Source organism: Dermacentor albipictus, chromosome 1 (genome assembly GCF_038994185.2).
Source record: "Dermacentor albipictus isolate Rhodes 1998 colony chromosome 1, USDA_Dalb.pri_finalv2, whole genome shotgun sequence".
Taxonomy (NCBI): domain Eukaryota; kingdom Metazoa; phylum Arthropoda; class Arachnida; order Ixodida; family Ixodidae; genus Dermacentor; species Dermacentor albipictus.
The window spans coordinates 521,622,097-521,643,531 of record NC_091821.1 but is presented as its reverse complement, the minus strand read 5'-3'; the positions used below and the strand labels follow the sequence as shown (position 1 = coordinate 521,643,531).

General features: G+C 48.6%; 1 protein-coding gene across 3 annotated transcripts in view; it reads right to left on the bottom strand.

Moving 5' to 3' along the window:
* Bap60 (Brahma-associated protein 60) overlaps positions 1-20,504 on the bottom strand; it is a 334,908-nt gene extending 314,404 nt beyond the window's left edge. The window contains exon 1 of one of the 3 annotated variants that reach the window (XM_065439899.1): positions 20,275-20,504. In XM_065439899.1, coding sequence (XP_065295971.1) covers positions 20,275-20,297 — 23 coding nt within the window. In that variant the 5' untranslated portion in view covers positions 20,298-20,504. The remainder of the gene's footprint in view (positions 1-20,274) is intronic. The other 2 variants (XM_065439898.1, XM_065439900.1) reach the window with 2 other exon arrangements.
* Positions 20,505-21,435: the final 931 nt, after the last annotated feature.

Here is a 21,435-nt window from a genome sequence, read left to right as displayed (position 1 = left end):
CCACCATCCTTCAACAAGTCTGCTGTTACCTGATCCTCTCCAGCTGCCTTCCCCCTTTACATAGCTCCCAAGGCTTTCTTTACTTCTTCCGGCGTTACCTGTGGGATTTCGAACTCCTCTAGGCTATTTTCTCTTCCATTATTGTCGTGGGTGCCACTGGTACTGAGTAAATCTCTATAGAACTCCTCAGCCACTTGAACTATCTCATCCATATTAGTAATGATATTGCCGGCTTTGTCTCTTAATGCATACATCTGATTCTTGCCAATTCCTAGTTTCTTCTTAACTGCTTTTAGGCTTCCTCCTTTCCTGAGAGCTTGTTCAATTCTATCCATATTATACTTCCTTATGTCAGCTGTATTACGCTTGTTGATTAACTTCGAAAGTTCTGCCAGTTCTATTCTAGCTGTAGGGTTAGAAGCTTTCATACATTGGCGTTTCTAGACCAGATCTTTCGTCTCCTGCGATAGCTTACTGGTGTCCTGTCTAACGGAGTTACCACCGACTTCTATTATACCCCTGTCAAGCGGGCAAGTTAAGTGCACTTACGGCGAGTGCACTCGGTTTTTATGTGCACTTTCCCAAATCTTAACGTCGCAGCGGAGTGTACTCTCAGATGAGTGCACTCAAGTCGGAGTACGTTCATGGAACGCACTTTGCTGGCCGAGTACATAGCCTCGCCGCGAACGGTTTGAAGGAGTGCCTAGCCTCGCCGCCAACGCTTTCAACGACGCAAAACGTAATGCATAGAAAAAAGACACAGAAGTTCATTTCAGTTAGTGAATAGCTTTTAACAATGTAATTTGTGTTTAGCGAGAAGCGAAACAGCACAATAAAGAAACGAATTTATCATGTACGCAACTAACGCCGCCAGAATGATGCGGCACTGCGCGCCGCCATGTCCATTCAGTTCGTGTTTATTTTGGTGTGAAAGCGTGCTGACCATGCCATTCATGCTTTGAGCCGTGTGCGTGGCATTTCGTGTAGCTAAATATCGAACTCGCCGTCTTTGCTCATATATACTCGCTCATATTCTGTTCTAGCAGGATCAACTGCTGCCTCACTGCACGCCGCCATGTTGTTTTGGATTTGCTTGACAACTTGCAACAGATTGACTTGCATTGACAGCATTGACTTGCAACAGATTTATAATAAAAACGTCTTCGTTTTTTGTTGAGGCAAATAGATGAAGTTTATTTTTATATATAATTCTACTTAAAACAATCGCTTTTTAGCAGCTTTCTCTTGTTAACATCTTTAAAAACGCACTCTTGTTCTGTCACCATTTTTTTTTTTTTTTTTTTTTTAGTGGGAGTGCACTCTGTTTTCCCGTTAAGAAGCGCGTTGCCTAAAGTGTGACTCAAGGTCCCGAAGTGCACTCCCAGTAAGTGCACTTAACTTGCCCGCTTGACAGGGGTATTACACACTCCTTAATGGTTCCCACAAGATTGTCATTCATTGCTTCAACACTAAGGTCCTCTTCCTGAGTTAAAGACGAATACCTGTTCTGTAGCTTGATGTGGAATTTCTGTTTTTCCCTCTTACCGCTAACTCATTCATCGGCTTCTTATGTACCAGTTTCTTCCGTTCCCTCCTCAGGTCTAGGCTAATTCGAGTTCTTACCGTCCTATGGTCACTGCAGCGCACCTTGCTAAGCACGTCCACATCTTGTATGATGCCAGGGTTAGCGCAGAGTAGAAGGTCTATTTTATTTCTAGTCTCGCCGTTCGGGCTCCTCCACGTCCACTTTCGGCTATTCCGCTTGCGGAAGAAGGTATTCATTATCTGCGTATTCTGTTCCGCTAACTCTACTAATACCTCCCACCTGCTATTCCTAGTGCCTATGCCATATTCCCCCACTGCCTTGTCTCCAGCCTGCTTGTTGCCTACCTTGGCATTGAAGTCGCCCATCAGTATAGTGTGTTTTGTGTTCACTCTACCCATCGCCGATTCCACATCTTCATAGAAGCTTTCGACTTCCTGGTCATCATGACTGGATCTAGGGGCGTAGACCTGTACTACCTTCATTTTGTACCTCTTATTAAGTTATTAAGTTTCACAACAAGACCTGCCACCCTCTCGTTAATGCTATAGAATTCCTGTATGTTACCAGCTATATTCTTATTAATCAGGAATCCGACTCCTAGTTCTCACTCTCCACTAAGCCCCAGTAGCACAGGACGTGCCCACTTTTTAGCACTGTATATGCTTCTTTTGGCCTCCTAATTTCACTGAGCCCTATCATATCCCATTTACTGCCCTCTAATTTCTCCAATTGCACTACTAGACTCGCCTCACTAGATAACGTTCTAGCGTCAAACGTTGCCAGGTTCATGCCAGGAGCCAAGTATTCTGAGCACCCTCTGCTGCGTCGCAGGTCTGACCGCCGCCGTGGTCAGTTGCTTCGCAGCTGCTGGAGACTGAGGGCCGTGGTTTGATTGTTGTGTTCATATAGGAGGTTGTGGCCAAGTACCGCACCAGGGTGGCCAATCCTGCTCTGGTGAGGGAGTGCGTTACCGGTTCTGGTCGCCGGGATCAGGCCACACTCCAGGCCTGTTAATGCAATTTTATCAACACGCGTATTTATTTTTTTGTATTTTTTTTTAATCCGGTGGAAAATTACGCGGCACCAGGATTCGAACCCCGGACCTCTTGCACGCGAGGCGGGTGTTCTACCTCTACGCCACCGCTGCAACAACTTGCCTCAGTCTACCACAAAGCTGCCAGAATGAGTGAGCTCCTGTGCCTGTGTCATCTGCCCCACTTGTGTGCATGGTCATGCAGAAAAGGTGTACTGTGTCAGTCGCCGTAACCTACCTGAAGCGGGTGAACCAAAGTGTGCTAATAAGCTTAAGCATTCTCTGATAGGTCTTCTGCCATTTTTTAGGAATTTAGCTGATGGTGTTAGTTCTAAGAAAAGAGAAGAGGTGCTTGACAGAGAGGTTATTGCATAAGAAGCAACAAAAGTGTAATTTGGATGTCAAGCAGGCCTTGTATGAGAGAAAAAGCACAAAAAACTGCAGAGGAATACCCCATCCATGCAAGAGTAATGGTGGCTACAGCTACGCGGGCAGCTTTGCATTTCTATGACAAGCAAAGCCTCAGTGACCTTTAAAAGCTGCTGATAGCAGTTAAAATAGAAGCCCAGTGAAATTCAAAAACCCAGCCGTTCAAAAGCCCCTCATGCAAGCAAGAGTCAAGAATGGGCAGAAAAACAGCTTGGAGGTCAAGCAAAGCCACAGTGACATTTAAAAGCTGCTGATGGCTGTTAAAATAGAAGCCTTGTGAAGTTAAAAAACCCAGCCGTTCAAAAGCCCCTCATGCAAGCAAGAGTCAAGTATGGGCAGAAAAACAGCTTGGATGTGATGAAGATGCAAAACAAGAAAAAAATGACGACTGTTCTCCTTGAGTTTAAAAAGTGTAGCGTAGTGACCCACCAGACTTCCAATCCAAATTCATCAATTTCAAAGGAAGCGCTGATGCATGTTGTGCCTAGCATCAATCAGGTGAAACGTTCAAGGAAGAAGACATAGAAATTTCAGCCTGCCACACCACCACAAGTATTTTCCAAGAGGCAACTGTCTCTGGAGACACAGAACATGGCTGAGCTGCAGAGACAAGTATACAATGAAAACCCTGCACACAGCTATCAAAAGTTGCAAGCTTCACAACATATTTCCAAAGAACTGCAAAAGACAAAATCTGCAGATCCTGCTAGTGATATCCTGATTCTTTGAGTCCATGATTTCTCTACAGTACAAGTTGGTTCATTATGAAACCAAAAGTAAGCTGCATGAAGTGAATGCATAAAAAAAAAGGAGAAATACATGGAAGCCAGCACCCCTTTTTTGGTGAGTTCTATGCAGGTGCAAATTCACGGTAGGATCAAAGTGGGGAGTCCTCAAAACAAACTGATAGTGGGAAGGGAGGCACCCAGAGCCTCTCGATCAGCCAGTGGTGGTATGCTTTATGCATGTGATACAATTTCCTCCATACAAAAAATGGCATCCAAATGGTTCTAATAGGTCAGAGCACCCAGGTGAATCATCTTCCTGACATGTTGCATCAAACATTACATGTTACCATGTCATGCCTTAGGAACTAAGTTAACTGACACCTTGTGTCACAGAGAAATTATGTAACTGAGTGACTATTTTTCACTATGGGAGACCACGTTGTTTTTATTCATTCTTTTTCTACATCTTTCGAGCTACAGCCTCTAGCCTCTAGAGCTACAGCCTCTAGATTTTGGCATGGCATGCCTCGACAGTGCAGGTATCAGTAATTGTGCAGACATTGCTACAGCACAACTACTGATGGGTTGAAAGATCGACCCCCCCGTGGTTAGCGTACTGCTTTAACGTGAAGCAATGATGTTGCCATGGCACCTCATGTCGCATTCTCCAGCCTAGGCTGGTGTCTCTTCACTGTGACGTCCATGGTCCACTGTTGTGCCATTACCACAAGCCCGGATTCCGAATCTGCAAGATGCGGAATCTATCCTGCGAGCGCCATAATTCTCCCTTCACAAGACAAGATGCTGCGCCGTCGTGCGGGAGAAGCCTCGGCGAGCAGCGTGTTTAGACGTGTCCGCGTGTGCCAGACGGCCCGGCGCCGCACCTCCCTTGCCTGGAGGTCACCGCGCGCGCGAACTTTGAACCGGGTGGCCAGCGCGGTCGCTGGTTGGACCCCTCGGACGACCGTCGTGTGCTGACTTTGTATTGGGCCGTTTGAGTGACAATGGGCCTCGGGGATTATAAAAGCAGCGACACGCCGCTCGAAAACAGGATCTGCCGACCCCACCGGGAGAGAGTGTCGCTCCCGACTGGGGTGAGATGTGTAACGCGTTTTCGCCGGACGTCGTCGTGCGAGAACAGTCGCGTTTGTTGTGAGCACTCGGCCCCAGTGCCGACCCGTTCATGTCCTGTATGATAACCTGTATATAATGTATAAAGTCCCTTTTGTTATTCTCATCGACGCCAGGCTCGGAGTCATCGCTACCAACGCTCTGTCACGAAACGGGTGACGAGCGCTACGGGACCACAAAGCCGTAATCGTGGTGCAGCGGTACAAGTTCGTAACACTGGCGGCAGCGGTGGGATGTCCGTAACACTGGTGGCACCGGTTGGAAGACGTAACACTGGATGGCAGCTACGGGATTGACCGGCATCAGCTACCTCGGCGCGGTGAGTGCCTGAAGTTTACCTCAAACACCAGACTTTCTCTGACACAGGTTATAGTAGCTTAGGGAAGGATTTGGTGTTGCATTGTGATAACCTTGTGTGTTTCAAGCCTAGTAAGAGTGTTTTGAAAACCAGGGGATGCTGAGGGGGTAAACAGGGCAGTGTGTGATATACTTGCATATGTCTTACTAGTAGTGTTATAGTAGCGTACGGCAGGTATATTCAAAAAGGGTAAACAGCAGGAGGACAGTGTGAACGATGGAGAAGTACAAGGTGAAGGAACTTCTCGAAATTTGTGAGGAGTTGGGCATTGAGTTGGGCTCAACCAAAAGAAAGAATGCGATCCTTGAGGTCATGAGGACTGGGGACGTAACGGCTGAGGAAGCCGCAGAGGCCTTGGCGGGTATCAATGAACGTCGGGAAAGGGAGGAGAAGGAACGTTGTGAGCAGGAAAGGAAGGAAAATGAACGACGGGAAAGGGAGGAAAGGAGAGAAAAGGAACATCGGGAGTTGCAGGCAGAGAGGGAGCGACGTGAGCACGAGCTTAAAATGAAAGAGTTGGAGACCCGAAATAGCTCGCCAGCGCCTAGTCTCACTTCTAACGTTCCAAGAATACGCGATCAACTTCCACCCTTTGTCGTCGGAGAGGATATGGCCAAATACCTCGTGAAATTTGAGCACGTGTGCGAACGGAATAGCATTGAGCGATCCCTCTGGGCACAGAATCTGTTAGCGTTGCTTCCTGGGGAGGCATCAGACGTAATAACTTGCTTATCGAAAGAGGCGTTTGAGAGCTACAGTGATGTGAAGGAAGCGCTACTGCGGAAGTACAAATTGTCGCCCGAAGCTTTCCGGCAGAGGTTCCGGTATGCAAAAAAGGGTAAGGAGTCGAATGTTGACTTCGCGTTTCGTCTAAAAGCCGACTTGGTGGAATGGCTGAAGGGCGAAGAGGTTTACGACGACCGCGACAAAATTGTCGAATGCATCGCGTTGGAGCAGTTCTACCGTTGCATTGATGAGGATGTCCGGCTCTGGCTGCAAGATAGGCTAAAGGAGGTTAAGCTAAACAAGGCAGCAGAGTTAGCGGAAGAGTATTACACCCGCCGCAGCTTGCACAGCAAGGCAGTGCGCATAGAAAAAGCAGATAGAAGAGATGGGTTTTACGGGAAGCCCGACAAACGGAAGGAAATCACGCGTCGCGAGTTTCGGGACGACGAGTCCCTTCCCAAAGAAACTGTAAGGGATGGACAGAATGCATCTCAGAATGATGACGATGGTCCGAAACAGCGAAACGAAATGACGCGTTCTTTTGAAAAACGGAGACTGTTAACCTGCTACAATTGCAAAAAGCAAGGGCACATCGCTGCAAGCTGCCCAGAGAGAATTGCTTTTGCAACGATACAGGAAACTCACAAAAACATACGTCTATTGGAGCCCTATGTGCAGGAAATTAAGGTAAACGGCAAGAAGTGCCGAGCACTGCGGGACTCTGCAGCAACTATGGACGTTGTTCACCCGTCTTTCGTCTCCTCGAGTGATTTTACGGGAGAGTGCGTTAGGATACGGCAAGTGGCCGAGAAGGAGAGTGTCTGTTTACCGATCGCAACGGTTAGCATTGAAGGAGAATTTGGGAAACTTAACACCGAAGCCGCTGTGTCAGCCGCCCTCCCGGAGCAATTTTCCTACCTCTTCTCAAATAGCTCGGAGCAGCTGCTGAGGGATCACGGCAAATCATTCTTTGCCGACGTGGCGTACATGGCCCCCACGCGATCCAAAGCGCGCCCGCTGTCGAGGGAACTTGACTTAGCGTCGGTGAGCGAACAGCGGTGCGGCACACGGACCGATCACGGTAACTTGAGTGGCGAGCAGTCACGGGAGAGGCAGAGCTCGGAGGCTGGCCTAGACGAGCGGGTCCTGGAAGTGAGTGGGAGTGACGCGTGCAGTGCTAGCCGCGATATAGACTCGACGCCGCAATTAGGCGACGCGGGCTCCACACTCGCTCCGGTTTCCGCCAGCCGGCAGGAGCAGGCTGCAGTTGAAAGAAAAAGTCTGATTCGCGAACAACAGGAAGATTGTTCACTAGCCGATCTGAGGAAGAGCGTCAAACGGGGAGTGAAAGAAAAAGGGGTTTCATTTGGCAAGGAATCTGGCTTATTGTACCGCCGCTACACGGATAAGCATGGTCGCAAATATAAGCAGCTTCGGATTCCGCGAAAATATCGCCGGGAAAAATGAATGACCTCATTTGCTTCCTCAGAAGTATGTTTTCGGTCCAAAGCGATTTCAAGGGGACCATTCTATTTGTAATTATTATTGCTGATTAATAATTGTTTCTATTTTGTTGTGTTGATGATTTGAAAACTGATTGTTTAAGCCTTGTGTGCTAGATCGTACACCTGCCTCTTGTTGCAGCGGGAGAAAAAAAAAAAAAAGGGGGGGAAAGCAATTTAGTTAGGTTGATTTGAATTATGGCCTTGTCTGGTGTTTGACGGGAGACAGAGGGCACTTGTTCGTGTTGGGTGTTGCCTTTTGCCGGTCGGTTTTGCAAGCTGCAGAACGACCAAGCGGGACCAGTGGCGAGAAGCAAGGTCTTAGGAACGACCCGAGCGGAGCTGGTCAAGGTGCCTTGGCGACGACGTGGTGAGCAGAGCTCCTGTCCTGGCGAGTCGGACCTGGGCACGTGATGTTACCTGGCGTCCCGACACTGGACGTGAACTTGGACAAGCCTGACGAACGTGCGCGCCTGGCATCCGAGCCACGTGGAGGCAGCTCGTCTTCCCGGCGCCTTATCTGAGGGCGGGGATGCTGTTGTGCCATTACCACAAGCCCGGATTCCGAATCTGCAAGATGCGGAATCTATCCTGCGAGCACCATAATTCTCCCTTCACAAGACAAGATGCTGCGCCGTCGTGCGGGAGAAGCCTCGGCGAGCAGCGTGTTTAGACGTGTCCGCGTGTGCCAGACGGCCCGGCGCCGCACCTCCCTTGCCTGGAGGTCACCGCGCGCGCGAACTTTGAACCGGGTGGCCAGCGCGGTCGCTGGTTGGACCCCTCGGACGACCGTCGTGTGCTGACTTTGTATTGGGCCGTTTGAGTGACAATGGGCCTCGGGGATTATAAAAGCAGCGACACACCGCTCGAAAACAGGATCTGCCGACCCCACCGGGAGAGAGTGTCGCTCCCGACTGGGGTGAGATGTGTAACGCGTTTTCGCCGGACGTCGTCGTGCGAGAACAGTCGCGTTTGTTGTGAGCACTCGGCCCCAGTGCCGACCCGTTCATGTCCTGTATGATAACCTGTATATAATGTATAAAGTCCCTTTTGTTATTCTCATCGACGCCAGGCTCGGAGTCATCGCTACCAACGCTCTGTCACGAAACGGGTGACGAGCGCTACGGGACCACAAAGCCGTAATCGTGGTGCAGCGGTACAAGTTCGTAACACCACCGGCATTGCATCAACGTTCACTGGAAAGTACACCACAGTCATTAAAAAAAATTACAAGGATTTTTTCCAGCCAAAGCCACGCTCTCATTATGAGGCATGCCATTGGGGGAATCTGCAATAATTTGGACCACCTGGGGTTCTTTAACGTGCACCTAAATCTAAGTACACGGGTGTTCTTGCATATCGCACCCATCAAAATGCAGCCGCCAAGTTCATTAAAAGGCACAGCTACCTCTTGTTTATCTAGCCACTATCACACACGTTGCTGCGTGTTACATTTTACTAATACATTGTTGTTATGAAGCACATACGCAGGAGACAGCTGAAGAATTTCACAACGGACAAAACAAACCCCCAATACTGTTGTGTTTCAAGTGAATGTTTCGGTAATACAAGCGGAAAAATATTTTCTTATTTTGCACGCAATGTTTTTATATGCTACTGCGGTGACATCACGGTGATAGGCAGTATGTTGTCGCTCGAGGTGGCATCACGTGATATGCTTCCTGCTGTCGGTTGATGACATGCTTGCATTACGCAGCACATCTCCTCCTTTTGCCAATTCAGCCTTTGATGTGGCCGTCATTGCGCCGGCTGGCTGGTTTGGTCATTGGTAGCGGGTACTGTAGGGCAAGCTGGCTGCTTTGTGTCAGAGTCCTTGAGAGTGCGCAGTCGCAGCTGGTCTGCAAGGCAACGTTGCTTGCCGCTCATCGAGGACACAGTCGCAATCCGAGCCCCTTGGGTGCTTGTGACCACTCCAGGCAACCATCTCAGCCGGCAGTGGAAACTTCTGAGCCACACCAGCTGTCCTGCAAAGAACAGCATGGTAGACATGCGCACATCAAAATGCGGTTCCCTGCCTGCCTTCGGAAGGCAACAGTCCAGCCTGGTCAGTAGCTCGTAACCCAACAGCAGTTCGGATGGAGACTTCCCCACTTTGACGGGTGTCCATCAGTAGCGGAATAACAACCAACTGAGGGGGTTAATGTGGCTGTCCCCTTGAGCTTTTTGCAGGCCTACCTTGATTGTGCAGACCATTCGTTCCATCAGGCCATTCCACTGCAGGTGGTAAGGCGCCATCATTCACAAGATTGATCCCGTTCATATTTACGAACTTCTTAAACTCTGCTGAGACAAATTGAGGCTCGTTATCTGAAACCAGTGTACTGGGCAATTCGAACCTGGCAAATATGGCCCTTAATGCTTCCACAGTGGATTCAGATGTTGTACTCCGCATTGGTATGGCCTCTAGTCACTTAATCTCAGTATCCATGATCACCAGCAGCATGTGTTCCTCAATGGGGCCTGCGTAGTCAATGTGCACCCGAGACCACATCCGGCCTGTTTCAGGCCACGGTGCCGGTATCTGCGCAGGAGACATCGTACTTGTGCACGTGTCTTACATTTGCGTACCATCCTCTCGATATCGGCATCCAGCCCTGGGTAAAAAACATGGTTTGCGCAAGGTTTTTTAATCGCAGCCATTCATGGTGTTTCATGAAGGAGCCTCAAAAGACCTCCAGCAGCCACTGACGGCACGACTATTCTATGTCCCCGGTAAATGGAGTCATGACTTACAGTCAACTCACACTTTTTCTGAAATAATGGCCGGAACCGCCCCTCTGTCTCTACCAGGTAGGTCGGCCAAACCTGCAGGATCCATTTCCGTACTTGCTGTAACATAGGATCACAGATGGTTATAGCCGCCAACTCTTTGGCACTGATGTGTGCCGAATTCACAGTCTCAGCGTATAATACATGCTCGGGCGCATCTTCCTGTTCTTCATCGGGCTGCCCCAGGCGAATAGGGAGTCGCCTGAAAGCATTGGCGTTCACGTTTTCAGATCCCTTACGATAGGCCACACTGTACTGATATCCTCCCAACAGCAAGGCCCACTGTTGAATGCGGGCAGCGGCCATTGGTGGTAATGCCTTGTGCGGGCTGAATAGTCTCGTTAACAGTTTGTGGTCTGTTATCAGCTCAAGATGGTTCCCACACAGGCAGTCTCTCAACCTCGTCATGCCGAACACGAGAACGAGGGCGTCCTACTCTAGCTGGAAATAGTTCTCGACTTTGGTTAGGGTTTGTGACCTAAATCCTATAGGGTAGTCAACGCCACCGACTCGATGTGCAACACTGCTCTCAGACCTACTGCTGATGCGTCACAACCTAAGTTCAGGTCAAAATGCACCAGTTTTGTTTTGCATTCTTTATTGCCCTCTTGGCTTTCTTCGAAAGCAGTCTGCTGCTGTTTGCCCCAGAACCACTTCACGCTCTTAGCCGACAATGCGTATAAGGGCGCTAGTAAAGTTGACACATGCGGCAAGACCTTGCCGTAGTAACTTAAAAGACCCAAAAAATGCTTTTAGTTCACTCACTGTAACGGGTCTTGGGGTGCTGAGCAGTGCTGTTATCGCTTTTAGGGTGTAAGCCGTTGCTATCAATGCAGTGCCCGAGAAACGCAACTTGCTTCTGCCGGAACTTGCACTTCTCATGCCTTAGACACAGGTCCTGTTCCCTCAGACGTTGTAGCACTTGCTTCAGGATCATGTAGTTGTTCGTCTTTTCGGCTACAATAATGTCGTCCATATACACCTGCACTCTGAGGATACCATTGAGCACGGCTTCCACGTGTCGCTGGAAGATTGCCGGCGCTGAAGACACTCCAAAGGTCAGCCTGTTGAAACAGTATAGACCCTTGCAAGTGTTCACAATGGCTAGCTTCTTCGAGCCTTCGCTCAGGGGCAGCTAATTATAGGCGTTCCACAAATCCAACGTGCTGACAACTTCTCCACTGTTGAGATTCGCGAAGATATCATCAACCCGTGGTAGCAGATATTGCTCCATAAGGGTCACAGCATTCACCGTAAGACAGAAGTTGCCGCACATTCACAGCCACCCATTCTTCTTGACTACTGGCATGATGGGTGTGGCCCATTCAGAAAATGTCACCGGTGAAAACACCTCTTCGTCAACTCACCTATCTATCTCTTCTGACAGCATTTGCTTGAGCGCGTACGGCACCCCTCCGAGCTTTACAAATCCTGGGCCTCGCATCTTCTCCGACGATCAGGTGGCCTTCGGAGCAAGCCAAGACCTGGGGCACAGATGTCGTTGTACTTTGATAACAAGGTGTTCAACCTTCGGTCTGTAGTGTCCGTTTGTTTGCACGCCACAGCCTTTTCAGTGAGTACTGGCACACCTGCCGTATTGAAGCTTCGGATAGTGTCACGGCCGCAAGGCGTCGGTCCCAGTCAATAAACGACAACCAGTTCGGCCTAAATTGTCGCACTACCCATGGTGGTTGCAGTGAGTTGCAATTTTCCAGCGCTAGAAAGTGGGCCCTTGAAACCTGACAGCTTCATTGTTGCTGCCTGCAGATGTGGCGACTTGAGTTGATCTTGTTCAAACACGGCTCGCGGAATAACACACACAAGTGACCCCGTACCAACATTGTGAGCAGCACTCTGTTCCAACCACGGTGAAAGACAGCTTAGGTGAGCGAACGCCGCCGCCAGCCCTCGGACTATACTGTTGTGCTTCCTTCTCGCTCGACAGATGGCGCTTCCAACTTGTGCCCGTAGCGGCGCCGTTCGTGGCTCTAGCACAGCGTCTCCGTATGCAGCTCCGGGGAAACTTGCGGTCATCAGCTGATTTTTTAGGCGTTTGTTATATTGTGAATCATTGTTAACTCTGAAAAAGTTGTCCGCAGATCAGGCCGAGCGTAAAGCCCCTTTATCGACGCTCGCGCAAGACGACAGATAACGCTACGAAGAAGCTTTGGTGGAGCGGGAACCAAGCAAGCCAATATTACATAGTTTGCAATTTTTCTCAGTTATAACATAGACAGCGTTTACTTCTCACTAAAGAATGAGATGAAGGGCGCATCAAGTTACCAGTCGCGTTTGAGAATCCAGCGGCTACGGCCCTCCGATGGGGAAATAAATGAATATCTGTGTGTGAAAGCGGCTGAACGCATGCCTTAGTTCTGTTACGCGAGAACTGCATGCGATTTCTGTGAGGATGATAGTGGGTGTTTTCCGTAGCTCAGAAAAATTTACAACCCAGGTAGAAACTTATGTGTTTATTTCACACATGAAGCAAAAATTAGTCACTGCAAAACTATTACACACGGAACACCTAAATTCGACTGTTGTGCATACAATCAAAATAACAAACAGTACACTCAGCTCGGCTCCTTGTGGTCACACAAGTTTGGACATTTTACGCAAGTCCTGGCCTTTTTCAACGTGCTTGCGTTTCAACTGACGGCAGTATTGACGCATACGAAGGCTTATATAATAATGGAGTAGCTTGGCGAGAATGTCCTCCCTGTGGATAGTACAAGGGAAAGTGAAAGTGAACTTCTCTAGTACAGCATCAATTGTTTTGTCGTAGGCATCTCCCAGATTTGCGTATTTAGAGAAATGTTCTTCAGCTTCCATGAAAAGCCGATAGAGGTGCATGTTAGGGTGCATGAGTCTGCCCCTTGTTTTGCAATTAACAAGCTCAGCTTCGGGCACCTTTGACGAGCCTTTCTGACCCTCCAGTGCTTTCTTGCACGTAGTGCAGGAGGTCTGATTGAAAATTTTCCTGGATACAAACCCTGTAACATAATAAATTATACACTCAACAACACTTGCATCGTTATTATCATACTCAAACACTTCATCGCACTCCCAGCTCCCTTCGTCGATTAGGCCGTCGAGCCGCTCTTTCAGCTGGTCCAGCTTGTTCAGTTCCTTCGATGCCGAGCTGTTATATGCGTTCTTTAAGTCAGCCAAGGTCACAACGCCGTACTGTTCTTTCTCGGAAGCTGAACAGTTACCAAACCGCGGTGGCTTCAGGAGGGAGTAAAGCGACAGCATACGGTACAGTTGCAAGAACGTTGGGAAAGTTCGATGTTCGTTTTGGCCACCCGCTTGTCGAATAACACCAAAAAAACATTCCAACGGGTCCTGATTCATTTTTCCGGTCAGGACATACCTGAAATCGCACTTTTTCAACAGGAAGATTGACAGCTCACGAGCAGATTTGAGCGTCACCCTTAATCCTTCCGCAGTTGACCGGCTTAGGAAGAGATCTTGAGGAATTTCTCCTTTTGCAACTTCTTCCTCCCATTCGTCAAGCCAATCAGAGGCTCTCTCAAGAACTTTAAAATCATTGCAGTCTATAGTCAGACCTTCTCCTGGAAACCGCCGGTTCAGAGCATCAAATAAGTTGTTCATAAAGATTGTGAACTCAACGGTCGGTTCGACATTAACCAGCCGAGGTGCTCCTCTACGTTCGTAAAACAAAATTTCTTTTGCTACGGAATTGCTGAAAATTTGGGTTGCCAATTTCACTCTCATTTTAAGCATGTTAGAAGGATTAACATGGTTGTACGTCAATTTTGGGCATACTCTCAGCTCAGTTGCGTTTTTGGTGTCTGCTACAAACAGGGCGTCGTAGCAAGACCATTTAATGAACTTTCCGCCTTTCTTCAACACTTTTTTGTCATACAGACGATTGCGTATGCACTTGAAGAGATGAGGTGCGTCTGCGAACGCATGCACCTTTCGTGATGTATCCAGTGGGTGCTCAAAGGCATTTACAACATGCCCCAGAGCACCGCTGATTCCAAGCTGTCTCCACATTGCTCTATTAGTAGAGGCGCCATCACAAACAACACCATCAACTAAAAGGCCCGCTTCTTCTAAGTGTACAATGCATTGAAGCAGTAGCTGTGCTAGGAGCGTCCCTTTCGTAGGTCCCTTGGAGGCAAACACAGCCACTGGCTGCAAGTATTTTTCTCCAAACGGTGCGAAGGCGAAAACGAGCCCGTGATCAGCCGGCTCATTGCTTTGGCTGTTATTCTCACCAAAGTCAACAAGCCCGGCATATGTCAGTGTTCGTGAGTTCACCGTGATCTCCTTTCTAACTTGAATCTCGTCAAGAATGAGGATCCCTCTTCGTTGAAATGCTGGTTTCGGGGCAACTTTCATTTTAAGGGCCTTAAAAAACGCTTCGTCGAAACCACACTTCAGCCCCACTAGGCTGATGTACTTCCTGATAGTGGAAACGCATGGCAGAGGTAATATGGCATTGCTGCGCAGAAAAGAGTATGCCGCAGGGCTTCGGATGTTTAGCAAAAGGCACAGCAGCAGCCAGTCGTCAGTGTACCTTCTGTTCTGCTTCGTCGTGCATTTAGCTGCAGCAATGCACTCCTTTACAAGAAGCAACTGTGCTGCAGGTAAATCAACACTTTCTAGCTTCTCTGCGAGCCCTTCCTCTTTCACTTTTGCGAATTCTTGCTGGTAGTTTTTCAGCTGATTCATAAGTAATTTGTTTCGTGCTAAAAGTCGTGCTCGAGACCGCAGTACAGTGGCTTTTGCGTGGCGCAATGCGTTGATTCTTTCAAGTTGGGCTGACGGTACACCTTTCCTCACAGCAGAAAGCCTGATCCGTTGAAGCGGTACCTTTTGTTTTGCCCTTGCCATTTGGCGATCAGCATGCAATTGCAGTGTTTTGTGGAGGCCACTGCATGGCCGACATATGCCACCTGCAGGTGATAATAACGGGCATTTGTTATGTCTCCACTTTTTTTTGTTGTCCACATAAGCACATTCTGGCAGCACAGACGAAAAGCTTTTTAAACTTGGTCCGCCGCAGCAAACGTTCGCATTGTCAAAAGTTCTTACCATGCTCTCAAGTTCAGATGTTGTTGAGACAGACGGGCTGATTCCTATTGCTGTGCAGTCGACTGGCCTGTCGAAAATGTAGGCTTGGACCGCCATGTCTGAGTTTACGTGCAAAGACTTCTTATTAAATATACAGCAGCTTCCGTCACTGTACACTATGCGAGCATCAATGACCAGAACGCCTTTGATCCCCTCTTCATCGATCCGATGTACTGCCCACGATGACCTTGGTAAGCACATGTTCGCTGCGAAGTCGAATAAGTACTCGAATGAAGAGTGGTTTAAAGCTTCAATGCCATCGCTGTTTTCCTCTTCGTGGCTTGTGGCTGCGGTCTTGCACGCTTCCACACCATGTGATGAACCCTCAGATATGCTGGTGTAATTCGGGGGACGCACAGAAGTTGCTGCAGGTTTCTCTATCCGCTTCACTCTTTTTCTAGGACTATTGATCTTCTTGGTAAGGTAACTCGGTGCTCCTTCGAAAATTGAAGGCACAGCGTCCTTTGTTAGGCCGGCTCTTCTATTCCCTGACATCAGAACGTGACCATCTATTTCAGAGGACCACGTTTTTAGAATAAAATGAGGAGCAAAATGTTTCTCACACACACGGTCTGTCCGCTGCAGCACGCGATCTTTGCGCCGGATTGCTCTTCTCCATGCCTCCAACCTGGCGTCGTCATTCGGTGGCTTGAAAAGTGATAACTTTTCCGCACAAGACTTGTAGCCTGTCTTACAAAACGGCACGAAGCACTTCCCCATGTCATCAGTGGATCAGCAACAAACACGACCCACACAAAGGCGACATCCGGACGGGAAGAGGCGCGTAACAGCCGCTACGCGGGCAATACGAAGGGCGCACGTGCGCACTGAAGCTCCCTAGCGGGCCACAGTTTGGTGCGCCCTCTCTTGAACTGCCGGCTAACTACTGCACTATCCTCCCGGCGCGGAGCGGTACCTCTCCCTTTCCGTTCGCTCACCTATCCTACTCTTACACCGTGGTTCCAACTTATTTGGGGAACAATAGGCTTAATATGAGCACTGTTCGTCACTTTGTGCATAATCAGCGTGCACAGAGCTTCGCAGCCCTCAGAACTATCTCGCGAGCTTCGAGAAAGTGCGTATGCTTGTCGCCTCCCCTTAGTGCCTTCCTCCGACGCTCTAACATTCGAACTAAGTGGCCGCGTTTCCGGCACCGATGGCACACTGTTCAGAGATGAGAACAATCATCTACTTGGTGCAAGGATGTGCCATATCGGGTGCAAGGCCGGTGCTCATCACACGGTAGCCCACTTGGTTTCTTAGACTGCGGATGTGAGTGGGCCGACCGAACAAAATTAGCTGTGTCTGCCTCTGGGAGGGTACTTTCTGCATATGCAGCGCGTTTTCTGCTGTGGCCTCAGCAAAAATTGCGAAGTCTTCTGCTTCCTTCAACAACAGGAAACTGCAGGTCAACACACGTCTTATGTCTTCGTTCCGAATACCACATACTATGCAGTCCCACAGCACGAGGTGCAGCAAGTCACCAAAATTGCAGTCTTCGACCTTGTGACGAAGTGCAGCTATGAAATCCCAAACTCTCACTTTCTGCCTGTGTGTACATAAAGAAACAGTAACTGGCTACTGTTTCATTGACTTGCAGCTTGTAGTGGCTTTGTAGACGCTTGACAACATCGCTGTATGCGAGGTCGTTCATGCTTTTGGGGTGGCATCGTCCCTGAAGTACCTCGACAGCGCTGATGGACAGAGCGGCCACCAGCAAGGCTTGTTGTTTTGCCGTATCTGTGATTTCGTGTGCTTGAAAGTAAGCTTCTAAACGTAGCTTTTAGGTGGACCAGCCTCCTTCCTTTTTGGTGAATGCGGGCGCTTGCCCTGGCGTAATCGCTGCCTGTTTCAGTAGACACATTTTAAGGCATTCCCCTGCCGCGTCAATTAATGCCTTGTCGCCACTGGTGTGTTTCGAGTGAACGTCTCAGTAACACAAGTGAAAAAAAAAGCCTTTTTTATTTTGCCTGTATGGTTTTGATATGCTAATGTGGTGATGTCACGGTGATTGGCAACATGTTGTCATTCGAGGTGGCATCATGAGGTATGCTTCCTGCTGTCGGTTTACGATACGTTTGCATGACGCAGCAGTTAATGAGTTTGTGCGCGACTGCAATGGCTTTAAGTAATGAAATTGGTTGTTGGGTGACCAAATAACTAGTTCTTGTCACTTGATCACTCAGCTCTGGCAATCTAGAATTGATCACAAGTCACCCGGGAGTGCTCTAAGGGATTAGCCAATAGCGCTAAGCCTGAACAGGATGTACATCAGTGACATACTACCAGTTATATGCATATGTCACATTGAAGAAGAAAACCCCACTTGTCAAAACGTTGCCTCCTGCTTTCACCTTGTTCTCGTTACTACCAGTAGTTGCACAAAATTAGCAAACTACCAAATTTTGATATGTGCAAGGATAAAAAAAAATAGTGCAAGACCTTCAAAAATTATGCTGCTCAGTAGAGCAAAACAAATCAAGTTATACCCGTGTCACACGGGCACATTTGGAAGGCCTTCCAGTCGACGGCCTTCGAAACGCCAGAACTCTATCGACTCAAAGGAGTTGTCGCGCTGCTACACGGCACTTTTGAAAGGCCGCTGAGTGGTTCCGGCGTTTCTCGCCAAATTGTGTGGCGCTGCGTATCTTTATTTTCATTTTCATGTCACAAAAAGTTAAACAGCATTAAAACCACTTAAAAGCACTATAATTTATTTTATGTTTGTTTATACATTAAAACAATTGTTTATACGTTGTCTTACATGTATGTTTAGTTTTTAAGTTGTTGAGTAGCGAAACTGCGGCAACGTTTGCGTTGCTGCACGTCGAGAGTTTGTGTAGTTCGCGCATATCAAGTGGCAAAAATACTTTATTGAATAATTGATAACACTCATATATAGTATTTTTAGAGCATTATGGTTTGATTTGTTCTTTCTAACCGTGAGTTGGAGCACACTGTGAACGAGAGGGCATGTTCGCGCTGTTTCCGTTGCTCAAAGGCCATCGAGATTTCGATAGAGTTGTAAGGTGCTCCGTTGACTCGATAGACCATTGACTCGGCAGCCGTCGAAACCGCCCGTGTAGCAGCTCGAACTTGACCTTTGAGTCAACTGACTATCGGTTGGAAGGCCTTCCAAACGCCCGTGTGACACGGGTATTATACTGTTAGAGCATGTGCCACCCAATTTCAGTGCTTATTTGCTGCCTTCACAGCAGCAACATCGGTGTAACTCACATGGGGTTCAACTTGTAGGCAGCGAGTGGACACAACAGCCATCTCTATTGGATCGCTTACATATTGCCACCTGAAGTAGTGGGGACCGCACAAAACAAGAGACAGGAGGGCTAAGAACAAAGAAGGGCGCATGCTAGACTTGGCCTGCTTGATAGCCTGATCCCGTGGCCGTTGTTTTTCAGAAGCCAGTTGTCCCCATTAAACGTTGCCAGTCCTTTTTGGAGACACATGACAATATTTAAGGCTAAACCCCATGAGAGCGATTTTGTGCACGACAACTTCGAGCGACAAAACAGGCCGTCGCTTGAACAGATTGCTCGGTCTTGTCGCTCGATCGCTCAGTTCTGCAAATCTAGAATTTGTCGCTGGTCACCTCGAAGTGCTATGAGTGACTAGCCAATAGTGTGAAAGCGGAACTGCATGTACATTATACAAATGTTACCAACTGTCGCGCGGAAGGAGCAAACAATTGAATTTTTATACGTGCAAGGATAAGAACTTGCTGCAAGACCCCCAGAAATATTTTATGCTTTTTACAGTAAAATACATCAACTTAAATTAATAAAGCATGCGTCACGCTAGTTTTGGCGCCTATATTGATGCCCTTATACCGGCAACACCGGGGAGACATCACTCGAAGTCATCGCGTGCATGGGGTACGACTTGTAGGCAACGAGCGAACACGACAGCCATCTCCATCATGTTGCTATCGCACGCAAGGTCGCTTGCATGGGGTTTATACTTTAAGCATGCACAGGTGTGCTTAAGTGAGCCTTCTGAACATGCATGTTCAGATCTTATTCATCACACATGCTTGGTGCGGTGATGTTAAAGCGGTGGTTAATTTTTTTTGTTTTCACATTGGCGCGATCTGCGTTGTGGATATTTGTCACGTGCACATCCTAAACTTTGAGTTGAAAGACAGCCGACTGTGCTATTCCTTCTTTTCCGTGTCTTTATTTGCGCAGCTACATCATAAATGTCCACGCCATTTCCACTCTCTTCGAGTTCTTCCAAATCACCACACAGTACTGCCCCCTGCTTCGCCGCATTCATAACGGCGCATCGAGGGTCATTCACTGTCCTGTCAAGTGCGCCAGTAAACGTTAACGGTGGTCGTGAACGCGTGTTACAGCGAACGTCTAGGTGACAGCAACCCGACATTGACAACGGACTCCAGGTTGGAAAACGTAGAGCGTGCACGCACACTGCCTCGCAAAACAACAAAACTGTGTGTTTGCGACCGCCGAGGCTCTCTCGAAAATCGGCTGTCACCAAAGCGATACCGGTACAAGCTAGCCAGGCGCCGCACTAACGGGCACCGCGGGAGTAATAAATCACCTTCTGCGCAAAATCATTCACCTACGAAAACTGAGGCGCCTAGATATCACTGCACCAACTCGCCTTACTTCCTACGGTAGCTGTGAGCAGGACAAACAATAGCAGTTTTAACGGCAGCAGAGACGCCAGAAAGCAGACGAACCTGTTATATGCAAAATTATAGGTAAGCAAGGCGTCACGATCAGACCAGAATCACGATCAGACCAGACCAGACGTGCAATTTTAGTACCTCCTTTTATCACTCTCACATTCTTCGAGTACGAGCGCAAGCAGTGGCAAATAAGCGTGTTTTTCAACTCGGACACGAGCAGCAGCGTAAATTTTTATAAGCCTAACCCAACCTTTACCAGCAATCTTGTCGCTTGTTCATTTCTTCTTGGAGGCTTACCTCGATGCGAAATGCTCCTTCAAAGCTTCGACGTTCTGAAGTTCAATTCGACACTACCAAACGTCATAAATTACACAAACACACGCACAGAGTGTCACTAGTTGCAGCGACGCACTCGTCAGAGTTTACTGTCTTTTGGATTGGCGCAGCTCGCTACGTGCTTGCGTGCGATCAATGCCTCCTCGCTCTCTTTTCCATGGGGAGCTCTCTGCCAACGCCTCCTATAGCTATATGCCTGGAACGTCGCTCTCTTTTCCATTGGGAGCTCTCTGCCGAGTTTTGCGACCATGCGCCGCAGGACGGCGCGCGCCACCGTACCGGTCCCCATGGCAACCACTGCCGCCGCCGCCGAAAGCTCACGACGCGCCAGCCGCTTGGCTGCCCACGTCGCTCCCAGTTAGCTCCCGGTAGCCGCGCCACCGGCGTGTTTACAAGGGCTGGCCGCAAGAGGCGCTCGCCACCGTACCAAAAGGAGGAGAGTACAGGCGAGGGAAGGGCAGCGCGTTTGCGGCTCACGTTCCAGGCATTGTATATTCTAGGAGGCGTTGTCTCTGCCGAGTGTTGCGACCACGACCTACTGGAACTCCAGACCTGCACAGATATCCGGCTTCTATGGGAGGAGCTTGCGCCCACTTTCGTTCAACCGACGGCCGTAGGTGGCGCTTTTATAACCTGTTCGTCTGCTACGCGGTGGGCGGCCTTGCGGCGTTGTAATTAGTACGGCAGCTGTTGTGTTGTGACGAACTGCTTGTCTAGTTGATGATTTTTGCTAACACAGTGACAGTGATGTCACAAGGCTTTGATCGGTCACTTGGCTCCAAAAGTTGACTGCCCGAACCTAAAGAATGTCGGAGCGTGTAGTCCGCTGCTCTCTAAAATAGCGTTAAATAGTCGCTCCTATTGCCTTTTTCAAGCAGATTATTATAAATCACATTGTGTATAGATTTCGCAAAGTACACAACAGTCTTATTTTACACGTTGTAAAATTCGCTTCTGCGCTCTTTAGAAACTTGAAATCACCGTAATGTTCGACGACAGAACGATGACCACTCATTTTAACTCTTAAAAGTTGTCCGTGAATGCGTCGTCAGTTCAAAAAGTGAATTACACACACAGCTTC